The sequence below is a fragment of the Macrobrachium nipponense genome, chromosome 39 (genome assembly GCF_015104395.2).
Source record: "Macrobrachium nipponense isolate FS-2020 chromosome 39, ASM1510439v2, whole genome shotgun sequence".
NCBI classification, from domain to species: domain Eukaryota; kingdom Metazoa; phylum Arthropoda; class Malacostraca; order Decapoda; family Palaemonidae; genus Macrobrachium; species Macrobrachium nipponense.
Window position 1 is genome coordinate 11,736,475 of NC_061099.1, and position 14,839 is coordinate 11,751,313.

The 14,839-nt window shown below is 45.5% G+C and overlaps 2 protein-coding genes across 2 annotated transcripts in view; one reads left to right on the forward strand and one right to left on the reverse strand.

Moving 5' to 3' along the window:
* LOC135210120 (CCR4-NOT transcription complex subunit 11-like) overlaps window positions 1-14,839 on the reverse strand; it is a 98,467-nt gene that overhangs the window by 8,593 nt on the left and 75,035 nt on the right.
* LOC135209909 (CCR4-NOT transcription complex subunit 11-like) overlaps window positions 10-14,839 on the forward strand; it is a 44,838-nt gene continuing 30,008 nt past the window's right edge. The window contains exons 1-4 of the mRNA XM_064242649.1: window positions 10-82; window positions 707-871; window positions 8,688-8,836; window positions 9,033-9,158. Of these exons, the coding sequence (XP_064098719.1) occupies window positions 10-82; window positions 707-871; window positions 8,688-8,836; window positions 9,033-9,158 (513 nt within the window). The remainder of the gene's footprint in view (window positions 83-706; window positions 872-8,687; window positions 8,837-9,032; window positions 9,159-14,839) is intronic.

Here is a 14,839-nt window from a genome sequence, read left to right on the forward strand (position 1 = left end):
ACATGGAAAATGTTCAATCATGCTTGTGTAATAGGATTTCCAGGGGATTGGCCAGTATGTCATGGCACTTCAATAGAGTTTGGCAAGTTTATAGAGCAGAAATCAACTTGACGGCAGACTCATCAATGACCTGACTATCACCAAAGGCACTGAAACTTCATTCCACGCAACACTCACTCACTCTCCATCTCAGTTGTATTAAAAGCATACTAAACTATATTAAATATCTTACAAACTGCTCTCAAAATGATGAAATCCATTTAGACACAGGTTAGCTTCCCTAAGTTGGCAGGGCCTGGCAAGGTAAATTGGGTATTTACTGGGTTGAGATCATTTTTAAAAACCAAAACTTTGCCTTTTGCCCTGGCTACGTAGGCACAGTAAGCACTAGGCAAGGCCACAAAGCCAAGGGGATAATGTATAACATATCCTTCTAAAACACCTACTGGTAACTGAGACATGACGTTTTGTTTAATTACTATTTTGACAGTTAAATTATATTGTATATTAGTCTTAAGTCCAAATAGAGGGTGCCTTATGCAGTAATGATTATAATTTTGTGTAATATCTCTGAGTATGACTTTTCTTAAACAGTACTGATGAAAATTATATAAACATTTCGAACAAAATTTACTGATTGATTAAAATTTGCTTACCAATCTCTAGAACACACTGTTAGTGCCATTTTGTAATTGATTGTGTCAAGTTGACCACAAAGAAGTACTCTACAGTACTAGTTATGGTAAAAGATGGCTGTTAACATTCATCTACTTATGCAGAATATTATCTGAGGAAACCGTAGAGCGTGCAACCTTGGAGCAGTTGGTTCAACAAATATACCAAAACTTCAATAAACAGGATTATTTTAAATGTAAGTAAATATGGTTATTTTAATGTATGTTATATGTAATACAAAAGCTTAAGAATTCTGGGCATGAAAGGATTACAGAAAGTTCCTGGGTTACGTCTATGAGAAATGTTCACAAATTACTGTATTTTCAAATCAATTTCATGATCAAATGCACTTTTTGTGATAAAACTATTAAAAAAAACAGATAGAAGCCCTTTCAGTGGGTTTTTTCTTGAGTTTGAATCAACAAAATAGGCATTTTTAAGTGTTTTTATAGGGGTTTTAAGTATTCGCGGATTCTATCTATTCGTGAGGGGGTCTGGAACACATCCCCATGAATACGGGAGGTCAACTGTATTGCCCCTTTATCATTTTCCAACTGTGATAGTTCAGTATTACAGTACAGTATTTGGATGCAGTCTTTATGCTCCTGTGATTATTGTGGTCTATTACAGTTCATACTGAAGAACAAACTATGTACTGCATGATTTACTGTTTTTTTTAGCTTTCAAGTAACGATCTCATAACTTTAAAACTTTTTTGTCGTTCAATATAAGTGGATAGCTTCTTGGGTAGATCACTACAGTTTTTATTTCCAGGCATTATTTTTTATGTACAGGCAGTCCCCAGGTTACGACGGGGGTTCCGTTCTTGAGACGCGTTGTAAGCCGAAAATCGTCGTAAGCCGGAACATCATAAAAAATCCTAAGAAAACCTCACTTTGTTCATGAAACTTACCTGTCAGATATATATATAGCTGTATTTTCCGAAGTCCGACAGAAATTAAAAAACTTACGACACACGTAGTGGGAGTCAGGTGGTTAGTACCCATTCCCGCCGCTGGGAGGCGGGTATCAGGAATCATTCCCATTTTCTATTCATAATTTTTCTGTCGCCGGTGTTGTAAACACAGTTTTCAGCACCTCCGTCTTGAATTTAGGAAACTTGGCTACTATAAGTACCCCTTTTTGATTTTTTGGTATCTTGACTTTTGGATCGGTGGCTAGGCACACGTTAATTGTGGATTTGATTGATTTTGGCTTGATTTCTCTTTAAATAAGATGTCTGGTTCTAGTTCGGCTAGCGCCAGGTTTTGTACCAAGAGTGATTGTCGAGGTAGGCTACTGAAAGCATCAGTAGACCCTCATACTTTGTGTAAGAGTTGCAGAGAGCATGATTGTATGTATGAAAGTCGCTGCAAGGAATGTGAGTGTCTTTCTGATTCTGGATGGAGAGCGTATGAGTCCTATCTGCGTAAGCTTGAACGGGATAGGTTAAGGAGGTCTTCCTCCAGGAGCGTTTCAGGTAAACGTCAGGAAGTTCATGTTTCTCCTACTAACCCTCCTTTAATCACTACTCCTAACCCTGTAGTGTTGCCTTCGGGCCCTGAAACAGTGTCTGTGGAGGGTAATACCCTTACACTTATCTTAGAGTCGATTCGTAATTTAGAATCTAAATTACGAATCACTTTGCACCTTCACTTTTGCCTTAGAAGGCAAAAGTGAAGGTGCAAAGTGCAGTGACAGTGCTCCTTCGTTGGTGGAGGGTGCGTCAGATCGGCCCCATTTCGCCTCTAGGCCTAGACCGCTGCCGGACTCCCAGGTTTCAGGGAGAGGGCATGTCGAAAGCCCGCAGGAGGGTTTACGGGGAACGCCCACCGATCTGACGTGCCTTCGGCAGTTTCTGTTGACGTTACACAGACTGCCAAGGAGCGTGCGCGTGCACGTCTCCTGAAAGAGTGTTTCTCTTCTTCAGAGGCTTCCTCCCCGCACAAGGGGTGGAGCTCTCATTCTGTTTCACGCCCGCTGAAAAGGAGCGTTGGTGATCGTGACGCTTCACGTCCAGTTTTGGCTCTCGAGAGGCGATCATCGCCTGAGAGTGTGTTCGCAGCCTTCCCGCCACAGAAGAAGCGTAAGGAGTTCATCGGATGATGACTTTGTTGAGCGCCCCAGTCGCTCTCGAGCGCATGCTACAGCAGTTTCTGGGGAGAAGGAAGAAGGCGTTCCCCTCGCCCCTCGTCTTCTCACAGGATCAGCCCGTCACCTGACAAGGAATCCTCTCCTACTGAGAAGATCCTGCGCTCTTTGCAGCAACAACTTGCTGATGCTCTTGCTAAGAAAGGGACGCAACCACGTCCCAGGAGAAAGGATGACCGTCTGCCTGTGAAGAGATCTAGAAGGTCTCCCTCTCCCTCTCCTCGCTCGTCTATCTCTCCACTTTCTTCGCCTGCTAGAGTTCGTGCGACTCCCCAGCGGCTCTCTGGAGGATGTGAAGAGGATTTTGCTCGCTCTGCGCATGAAGCGGTATTACCCGCTCGTAAGCTTGCGGTGCGAGAGCTCGATACTTGCGTGAACGCTTCGGTGCAAGTTCACGATCCTGACGCTCGGTCGGAAGCCAAGCGAACGCCAGTGGCATCTAAGAGTGCACCAGCGGAAGCAGAGCTGCGCGCGAGATGTTAAGCGCGCTTTAGTAAATGTCATTCGCACGCCAGTGGACGCCAAGCGTGCGCCAGCGGACGCATTAGCCAGCGCGCGAGTGGACGCCATCCCGCGCTAGTTGCAGCCAGGACGTGGCGCAGTGGATGCCAGTGTGCGCCAGCGGACGCCAGGGGTGCGCCAAGCGGCGCTCGGGTGGACGAAGATGTGGATTTTCGTCGTCTCCCACCTGTTTTTGATGAGACTTTGCAAGTTACTTCGGGTCTTAGAGATACGACGAGGAGTTTCTAATAAAGGAGTCAGCTTTGCCTTCCACTTCACAGCAACGCCGCCTCTTGGAAACTTAGACCAGATAGTCTTAGTCCAGCCTTATTTCCTCCAACTTCACCTGTGTCGGGAAGCAGAGGGGTTAGCGACGCTTCGGTTGAAGTGGATGTGAGAAACCTTTGGCGGCATACTCTTCCGACTACCAGGTATTGACCCGCCTTCTTCAATCAGAGTTTGGAGATACGTTTCACCCGGAAGCTCCTCGCTCTCCTCCTTCACAACTTTCTTCTTCCAAGATCAACAAGGTCTCGGCATTTGTCAGAATGAAGAAGTCCCTTTCAACTAAGAGGGCTCTTCGTAAGGTCCATGACTGGATGGAGAAAAGGAAGTTCTCAGGGAAAGACTTCTTTTGCCCTGCCACCTTCGAGACTTAGTGGGAAGGCTGGCATTTGGTATGAAACGGGAGAAGACGTAGGTATTAGACTTCCCTCGTCAGCTCAAGGAGACTTCGCTAGCATTGTGGATGCCTCGAGGAGGTCTCACCTGTCCTCTTCGAAAGTTTCCTGGTCTACTACGGAAATGGACTACCACCTTAAAGGCCTCTTTCGGACGTTAGAGGTCTTCAACTTTTCTAGATTGGTGTTTGGGAGTTCTGGATGCCAAGTCTAGGAGTTCCGACTCGATTAGTCTGGGGGAGCTGTCCAGCGTAATGTCGTGTATGGACAAGGCCGTCAGAGATGGTTCGGAGGAGCTTACAGCTCACTTTTGCACAGGGCTCTTGAAGAAGAGATCCCTGTTTTGCAATTTTACAGCTAAATATGTCTCTCCGTTCACAAAAAGCAGATTTGCTCTTCGCTCCTTTTTCGGATCATCTCTTTCCCCCCCAGGCTATGGTAAAAGACATTGCTACCAGCCTACAGGAGAAGGCCACGCAAGATCTCCTCGCACAATCTTCAAGGAGACCTGCGGTTCCTTCGTCCTCGGGAGTTTCGATTCTCAAGAAATCGAAGCCCTTTCGAGGTAGTTCTTCCTCGAGACCAGCCCCTCGAGGAAGAGGCACTTCCAGAGGCAGAGCCACTGCGCTTGCCAAGAACAGAAGTGAAGCAGAAGTCCTTCAGTCACCGGTTGGAGCCAGGCTTCAGCTTTTTGCGCAAGCCTGGGAAGAGAGAGGTGCGGACAAATGGTCCTTGGACATCTTAAAGAAGGGTTACCGGATCCCGTTCCTGAAACCACCCCGCTGTCTACGACACCCAGGGACATGTCTCCTTCTTATCGGGGACAGGGGAGAAAAGCCAACAAGTGCTTTACGATCTGTTTAGATCAGATGATCGTGAAACACGCCGTAGAACAGGTCTCCGACCTGAATTCCCCCGGATTTTACAACAGACTGTTCCTGGTGCCAAAGCAGTCGGGGGAAATGGGAAAATGGCGACCGGTACTCGATGTCAGCAACCTGAACCTCTTTGTCATCAAACAGAGGTTCAAGATGGAGACACCTCAGTCAGTGATGGGAGCCTTAAGACCGGGGATTGGATGGCTTCACAATAGATCTCCAGGACGCGTATTTCCACGTCCCCATCCACCCCCAGTCCAGGAAATACCTGCGGTTTGTCCTGAAAGGAAAAGTGTTTCAATTCAGGGCTCTCTGCTTTGGACTCAGCACTGCTCCCATGGTATTCACCCTACTGATGAAGAACATTGCGAGGTGGCTTCATCTTTCCAAAGTCAGGATCTCTCTCTACTGGACGACTGGCTCGTACGAGCCTCCTCGAAAGACCGGTGTCTGGAGGACCTTCACACGACCTTGTCGTTAACGAAGTCCCTGGGGCTTCTGGTGAACCTCGAAAAGTCACATCTGACCCCTTCTCAGTCTTTAGTCTATCTGGGGATTCAGATTGTGACTCAGTGGCTTTTCGGGCTTTTCCGTCCCAGGGGCGACAACTAGATTGCCTAAGCAAAGTGTCAACCTTTCTGGGGAAGGAATCATGCTCGGTGAGGGAATGGATGAGTCTGCTGGGGACCATTTCCTCACTGGAGAAGTTTGTTTCCCTAGGGAGGTTGCACCTCAGACCTCTTCAGTTCTTCCTTGCGGACAATTGGAAGCACCAAAACACTTTGGATTCGATTCTGGTGTTATCAGAAGAGGGTAAAGGAACATCTAAGATGGTGGACCGACCCTTTGAAGCTCGCAGAGGGTCTTTCCCTCAAGCTTCAGAACCCCGACCTAGTGTTGTTTTCCGACGCGTCTTCCGCGGGGTGGGGAGCAACACTGGGGGGGGAGGAAGTGTCAGGCACCTGGAGAGGGGAACAGGTGTCCTGGCACATAAACCTCAAGGAGCTGGCAGCAGTTCATCTGGCGCTCCAGTTCTTTCAGAACGAAGTCTCCGGCAATGTGGTGCAGATCAACTCGGACAACACCACAGCCCTGGCATACCTCAAGAAACAGGAGGAACCCACTCTCGATCCCTGTTCTTCCTTGCAAAGGAGATCCTGTTATGGGCGAAGGCACACGACGTCTCTATCCTGACGAGATTCATATCAGGGGTAGAAAACGTCCGTGCAGATATGCTCAGTCGACAAGGTCAACTTCTGCCGACGGAGTGGACCCTTCATCAGGAAGTATGCCAGAGGTTGTGGAAGTTATGGGGATGTCCTCTCGTAGACATCTTCGCAACTTCCAGGACAACGAGACTCCCGTGTACTGCTCACCAGTTCTAGACCCAGGAGCAGTAGCAGTAGACGCCCTTCTTTGGGACTGGACGGGACTAGACGTATATGCCTTTCCCCCGTTCAAGGTCCTAGGGGAAGTAATAAGGAAATTCGCGGCATCAGAGGGAACGAGGATGACTCTCATCGCCCCCTTCTGGCCAGCGGACCGACTGGTTCACAGAGGTCAAGTCTTTTCTAGTAGACTTTCCGAGGACTCTGCCTCCAAGGATAGATCTACTCAAACAGCCCCACTTCGAGAGGTATCACAAAAACCTCCCCGCTCTGAGTCTGACTGCGTTCAGACTATCCAGAAGTTGGCCAGAGCGAGGGGTTTTTTCAGACCTGTGGCGAAAGCAATCGCAACGGCAAGGAGACCTTCTTCTATTGCCGTATACCAATCCAAGTGGGCTGTTTTCCGGAGCTGGTGCAGGAAGAAAGGCATTTCCTCCACCTCTACCTCTGTGAGCCAGATCGCAGACTTCCTTCTCTACTTGAGGAATGAAGTTTCGCTTAGCGGTGCCTACGATAAAAGGCTACAGAAGTGTGCTTTCTGTAGTCTTTAGGCATAGAGGACTGGACTTAGCCAATAACAGAGACCTTCATGATCTTCTGAAGTCTTTCGAGACTTCGAAGGTACCTCAACCAAGAGTTCCTTCTTGGAACTTAGACATTGTTCTAAAGTTTTTTGATGTCCAGTAATTTTGAAACCTCTCAACTTAGCTTCGCTTAGAAACCTTACAAGGAAGACACTTTTCTAACTGCTCTGGCGACGGCGAAGAGAGTTAGTGAGATCCAGGCTATAAGCAAGCATGTTGGGTTTAAGAACTCTGATGCTGTTTGTTCTTTAAGCCCTATGTTCTTAGCAAAGAACGAAAACCCGTCCAACCCTTGGCCCAGACATTTGAAATCAAGGGTTTGACAGAGATCGTGGGTAATGAGCCAGAGAGAGTCCTGTGCCCTGTCAGGGCTCTCAAATTCTATTTAGGACAGAACGAAGGACTGTAGAGGACCTTCGGGCAACTTGTGGTGCTCTGTTAAGAAGCCTGATCTTCCCATGTCAAAGAACGCGCTTTCTTTCTTCTTGAGAGACACCCTTAAGGAAGCTCATTCCACATGTAGTGATAGTGACATGAAGCTTTTAAAAGTGAATGCCACGAGGTGAGGGCTATTTCGACCTCGATAGCCTTTCACAGAAATATGGCACTCAGTGACATTTTGAGTGCCACATATTGGCGGAGCAACTCGGCGTTCGCTTCACACTACCTGCGGGAGGTGAAAGCGACATACGAACATTGCTCGTCGCTTGGACCATACGTCGCTGCAGACACTGTTTTGGGGGCAGGAGGTAGCACTCATCCTTTCCTTTAGTGGTTAGGTGAGCTTTTAATTGTGTGTGTTTTTTGGTTGTGGGGTTGACCGCCCGAGGCGGATCTCCTTCTTTAGTCTAGTTTAGTGGAATACCTTTGGTAGACTAGGCCAGGTGGTTTTTTACTTCGTTGCCCTCATTGTATGGTCAATGGTCTAGTCACATCGTGGTCACGCCCCCGTTGACAGATCATCTTGAGTGCACCAGCTATATAGGTCTCTACCTCGCTGGCAAACTCTAGTAGCACAAGCAGAACTTACGCGGCAGTAACCACGAAGTCAGCTATGCTAACAGGTAAGGAATCAAGATATCATTTATCTGCATATATATGTTTCCTAAAATCTTCTATTCTGTCTACTCCCACCACCAAAGGTGGGATTCAGCTATATATATATCTGACAGGTAAGTTTCATGAACAAAATGATATTGTAATGATACAATTAAGTTTGTTCATACTTACCTGGCAGATATATATAATCAAGTACCCACCCACCTCCCCTCAGGAGACAGTGGAAATAAAATTATGAATAGAAAATGGGAATGATTCCTGATACCCGATCCAGCGGCGGGAATGGGTACTAACCACCTGACTCCCACTACGTGTGTCGTAAGTTTTTTAATTTCTGTCGGACTTCGGAAAATACAGCTATATATATATCTGCCAGGTAAGTATGAACAAACTTAATTGTATCATTACAATATCATTTTTAATGTTTGGGTGCATTAAAAACTATGTAAACTGCATACTTAATGCATTTTTCATCAAAAGAACCTTCAAATATTGATTATTTTGCATTTTTGGAGTCATATTTCTTCTGCCAGATCAGCATTGTAGGCGTCATAACCCTGGAACATGCATTGTAAACCTGGAAATAATTACTGATAAATATAATTGAAAAGCGTTGGTTAACCTCGGAAACGCCATAAGCCGAAACCAGTTGTAACCCGGGGACTGCCTGTATTGGCATTTGAAATTTGCCAAAAAATGTCTGTATATTGAACAGCACCTCCAGTTTGCTTAAGGGGAAAAAGTTACGTGATTAATCTTTACATTTTGCAGTGGGAAGTGCTTTGGTGTTTCTTCTTCAACAACCAGACCTTTTACCAAGTCCAACTCAACGTTTGTCAGCTATTACTATTCTTCATGAATTGTACAGAGGAGAACCACCACCTAGCAATCCATTTTTACCAGTGTTTGTCAATCTACTGGTAATTATCATTTACTTTTCTCACTTTATCCAGTTGTAAAACCCTCTCTCTGAGTTCATTGCTGTCACTAAAATTATGAGAATGCAAAGTGCAGGCATTAATTTGGAATATTGCAATCTCCTGTTCAATACCATCATCCTTTTTTATTTGTTCATTATTATGAAAGTCTGGTTGATTATTCTCCTTTTTTGTATAGCACCCACCAGATGATATAGCAAAAGGAATTGGGAAAAAATTAGAATTTGCTGGTCAGCTGCCCAGAATCAGTCCATCAGAAACCGTATTTTTATCAACCCTCATCACAGACAAAAGTGGCAAGGAGGTAAGTTTTTGTGATTATCATTTGACTCTAGTAATATGTTTTATGGTAATCCTGTATAGTACAGTGATATCTCGACATACAAAATTAATCCGTTCCGAGGCGGCCTTCGTAACCTGAGCTTTTTGTATCTTGAACCGCATTTTACATGTAAATTGCCTAATTCGTTCCAATCCCTACAAAAACACCCCAGTAATTTTTATAATAAAGCTAAATTGACCAATAAACAATGAAATACAACAATTTGGACCATTCAATACCTAACTTAATACGGACTACTAATATGTACTACATAGTACAGGGGTACCTCGACATACGAAAGGCTCAACTTACGAAAAACTCGAGATACAAAAGCAAATACGAAAAATTTTACAGCTCTACATACGAAAAGTTTTCAAGATATGAAAGGTTGTTGCTGTAAAGTCCTGAGATTTGCCCGGACCACCTAGAACAATTTTAAAACTCCCATGCTGCCAACTGAGTAAACTCGCCACCATCCTCCCGCTCTCCCATTGGTTCCTGATGCTAGTCACCCCATAAGTTTCCTGCTCTCCTATTGGTGAGCATCTACCCCTTGTGCTTTAAGTATTCTATTGGTAAAAGGATGCTGTAGATTGAAAAACTTATTCATGCAATACATTTAATAAAAAAAAAAAACATTAGGGTAAAGATAGAATAAGAATAGATCAAAATGAATGGTTATTATACTGTTTGGTAGTTTCAGTAGTTGAAGAGAGATAATGAAAATTTATGGCTTAACTGTGCAAAGTGATTGCTTGGCGATCGTTCAATACTCGTAAGTGCTGGATGTAAACAGAAGTTTGGAAGCTTTTTTTTGTTTGTTTATTATAGTTAATGGTTACTTAATAATTATTTGAAATGAGTACATGCAATACATTTAATAAAAAAATTGTGAATTAGATATCATAAAATATAAAATAAATCAGACTGCCAACAAATACGTATTTTTTAGTATTCTTCTTCTGTTTTATTATTACGTTACGTATACATATGTTTCATTATAGCTGTCAGTAACTCGCTATCTCCATTAGGTAAAGATAGAATAAAGAACAGAAATGATTGGTTATTATACTGTTTGGTAGTTTCATTAGTTGAAGAGAGATACTAATGAAAATTTATGGCTTACTGTGTGCTAGGAAAAATGATTGCTTGGCGTTCGTTCGACACTCGTAAGACGGGTAAGAGCTGAATGTAAACAATCGATTGGAAGATTTTTGTTTGTTTGTTTGTGTATTATAGTTAATGATTAATTAATAATTATTTGAAATGAGTACATACTGATTATTTATACATTTTATTGGCATATTCTAAGCTTTTAGCTTCTTAGGTGTAGATGTCAGAATCATAGACTAGGCTACAGTAGCAACCGCTAACATAGGCTAGGCTTATTGCTAAGGGACATATGCTAAAGTCCTAATATATGCAGTAAAAATGGGGTTGAACATTACATGCAGTTGAATATTACTCAAGTATGTACAGTATTTTGCCTTTTGGAGTCATATTTCTCCGTCGGATCGGCGTCGTAACCCTAGAACATGTGTTTTAGGCCTGGAAATATAATTTACTGGGGTGTTTTTGGAGGGCTTCGAACGGATTAGCCATTTTTATACATTCAACTTCCCTGCCAGATATATACTTAGCTATAGACTCCGTCGTCTCCGACAGAATTTCAAATTTCGCGGCACACGCTACCGGTAGGTCAGGTGATCTACCGCCCTGCCCTGGGTGGCAGGACTAGGAACCATTCCGTTTTCTAATCAGAATTCTTCTGTCGCCCGGCCATCAACATTGTTGTTGGTTCCTCTCGATTGGTTTTTTCTTTTTTCACCGGCAATTGATCTTCTTGACCGACTTTTGGTGACGTATCTGGATTGTTGGATTGGCATACGCTTTTGTGACTGTTTTGTGGACTTGATTTTGGATTTTTCTTTAAAAATGTCTGACTCTGGAATGGTTTGAGAGATGTTGTGTGAATGTAGGCTGTAAGGTGAGGTTGCCGAAAGCTTCGGTAGACCCTCACACTGTATGCAAGGGTTGCAGGGAGTATGAATGTTCTTTTACTAATACTTGCAAGGAATGTGAGAATTTGAGTGAGAACGAATGGAAGAATATCTAACTAATTATTTGAAAAAGTTAGAGAGAGAAAGAGTGAGGAAGGCTTCTTATAGAAGTTTAAGTAGTTCGAGATCTGAACTAATTCCTAGCTTGGGATCTTCCCCAAGGGTAAGTATTGCTACTTCTCCTTCCATTGCAGCCCCTTCTCCTATTGCAGAACTTGTAGATTCAGCAAAAGAACTTGCGGATCTAAAAGCAGCCTTCAAGTTGATGGGAAAACAAAATGGCTGCCATACAAGGTAAGGCTAGTGATTTTTCAGTGGACAGTGATATAGTGTCCCCAGTGTAGTGGAGGGGCATCTGGTCGGCTCAGCAACGCTCCTAGGTCTAACCTCTTCCAAGCTCACATGCCCAGAGGAGAAGGAATGTCGAAAACCGAAAGGAGGTTGTGGAGAATCCCCACCGATCAGGTGTCCCTTCGGCGGTTTCTGTGACACCCCAGACTGCCAAGGATCGCTATTGTAAAAGCTCTGCGTGAGTGTTTTTCGTCGTCGGGATCTTCATCTCCGAGACGTGATTGGAGGGATTCAGATCGATCTCGACCACTCAAGAGGAGTTGGAAGGCTCCGACGATTGATTCGAGCCCAGAAAACTTCCCTGAGGAGTCTCCTTCGGGAGTGAAGAAGGCAAGAAGAGCCATTCTTTCAACCAGAGTGAGAAGGAGTCAGGAGGTGGAGGCTATGGACTCCTCCCCTCCTCCCGAAGAGGATAAAGAGGAGGTTACGAAGAGGTTCATGATGGCTATGCAAGAGCAGATTTCGTCTTTTGTAGGAGTTCTGTCAAAGGAGCCTCCTAGAAGGAAAGACTCTTCCCTTCCGATCAAAAGATCCTCCAGACGTATGGAGGTATCTGCCGCCAGGATCAATCCTCCTACTCGAGGTGAGGTTTTCCTGTACGAACCTGGATGAACTTATCAGATGTCTGGCACCGGCCCAGGAGTGAGGAGTCAAGCAGGAGGCAGGAGCCAAGAAGTGAGGAGTCACAGGAGGCAGGAGGCAAGAGCCAGGAGTGTGGAGTCATCCTGGCAGGAGGCAGGAGCCAGGAGGCAAGAGCCAGGAGGCAAGAGGCAGGAGTCAGGAGTCAAGAGGCAGGAGTCCAGGAGCAAGAGGCAGGAGTCAGGAGGCCAGGAGCCGGAGTCCGGAGTCAGGAGGCAGGAGTCCGGAGTCAGGAGGCAGGAGTCAGGAGGCAGGAGTCAGGAGGCAAGAGTCAAGAGCCAGGAGGCAGGAGTCGGAGACTCGTTCCTGGAATTTATGACTCTTCTCCAAATAGGAGCTCCTCTCCTTCAGATCGTAGGAGGTCTTGGAAGGACTCTCCCTCCAAACGTGAGCTTTCTCCTTCGTCTGATCGAGGTTTAGACGATTTGTCTGATGACGAACCTCCTGCAAATGAGGGACTCTCGAGTTATAAGGTCTTAGCCTCATTACTGCTACAAGGGTTGGAGACTCTCTTAGTCCGGCGGCTCCTCCTTCTCCTCGCTTCTCTCTTTTCGAGCTCGGCTCCGGACGGAAAATCTTTTCGGCCTTTCTGAAAATGAAGCCTGCAATATCTATGAAGAAGGCACTCCATTCTTTAGAATTCTTGGATGGACAAGAAGAAAGAGTTGGGGAAAGACGGTATCTGCATGCCTCCTTCCAAACTACATGGAAAGAGAGGTATTTGGTATGGGACAGGAGAGACTATGGGTCTTTCTCTGCCTGCCTCGCAGATGCGGACTTTTCCAATTTAGTGGAGGCCTCTAGACGTCACTCCTTAGGATCGGTCAGATCGACGTGGAGCACTTCGGAGTTGAACCACTTTCTAAAGGGACTTTTGTCACTTTAGAGGTGTTCAACTTTCTGGATTGGTCACTCGAAGTTCTGGCCAACAAATCTAAAGATCCGGAGTTTCTTAAAAACCCAGAGTTCTCCATAGCGTCCTGTCTTGCATGGACAAGCAGTACAGGACGGTTCGGGAGAAGTGGCTTCCCTTTTTGGTGCTGGTCTCCTGTAAGAAGAGATCAGTATATGGATCCCTATTATCAAAAGGGTTTTCTCCGAGCCAGATGGACTGCTTTATATTGTTCGCCCTCTGTCGGATCATCTGTTTCCTTCTCAGTTAGTGAATGGATATATCTCGCTCGCTAACTGAGAAGGCGACACAGGTACCTACTAACACAAACGTCCAAGAAAGGACGCCCTGTAGTGTCGGCGATTAAGAAGGACTCTCGTCCTCCTCAGCAGCCCTTTCGTGAGGTGCAGCGGCTCGTCCCCCTGCCAGAAAGAAGAGCTCTGACAAGAGAGGAAGGTCTTCCTTTAGGCCTTTCAAGAAAAACAAATGACTTGTTGCTCCTTCAAGCACCAGTGGGCGCCAGACTCCTGAACTTTGCAGGAGTATGGGCAAAAAGGGGAGCCGACCCTTGGTCAGTGTCGGTCCTAAAGAAAGGATATGTAATCCCCTTCGAGGACAGCCCTCCCCTAACATCTACGCCTCGGGAACTGTCAGCGAGGTACAGAGACCCTGTAATAGAAAGACTCTCCTTCAAAATGGTGGAACAAAATGTGGGAAAAGGAGGCCATCGAACTTGTGCAGGATCCACACTCCCCGGGATTTTACAATCGCCTTTTTCTAGTACCAAAGGCATCGGGGGGTGGAGACCAGTTCTGGACGTAAGCGCTCTGAATCGCTTTGTTCAGAAAAAGAAGTTTCGCATGGAAACGTCCGCTTCAGTAATGTCGGCTCTTCGTCCAGGAGATTGGATGGTCTCTCTGGACTTGCAAGATGCGTATTTCCACGTTCCCATTCACCATTTGTCAAAGAAATATCTTCGATTTGTAATAGGAGACAAGATTTTTCAATTCAGGGCTCGTGCTTCGGTCTGTCTACAGCTCCGCAAGTATTCCACCAACCTGATGGCGAATGTGGCAAGATGGCTTCACCTAGAGGGAATAAACATCTCCCTCTACTTGGACGACTGGCTGATCAGGGCCAAGTCGAGATTCAGTGCTTGGAGGACTTATCAGTAACAAGGAACATGATAGAATCGCTGGGATTACTCGTGAACCTCGAGAAGTCGCAGCTGATCCCCAGCCAGAGCTTGGTCTATCTGGGGATTCAGATGGATTCTCGGGGTTTTTCGAGTATTTCCTTCGCGAGAAAGAATCACTCGAGGTTTGTCGAAAATCTCGAGCTTCTTAGAGAGAAAGAACAGTTTCAGCGAGGGATTATCTGAGCCTTTTAGGGGACCCTGTCCTCACTAGAAAAAGTTCTCTCTTGGTGGAGGCTTCACCTTTGCCCTCTTCAGTTTTTTTCCTTGAAAGGGGTGTGGAGTTGGAATACGGGACAACTCTCGGACATCTTCCCGCTTCCACAAGAGGTAAAAGATCATTTGAAGTGGTGGATCCTTCCTCTTCAAAAGAACGAAGGCGTATCGCTTGCCCTGCAGAACCCAGACCAAGTGTATATTTCCGACGCTTCGGAGTCGGGATGAGGAGCGACGCTAGGAGCAAGGGAGGTGTCAGGCACCTGGACAAAGGAACAGGTGTCCGGGCACATCAATTGCAAGGAATACG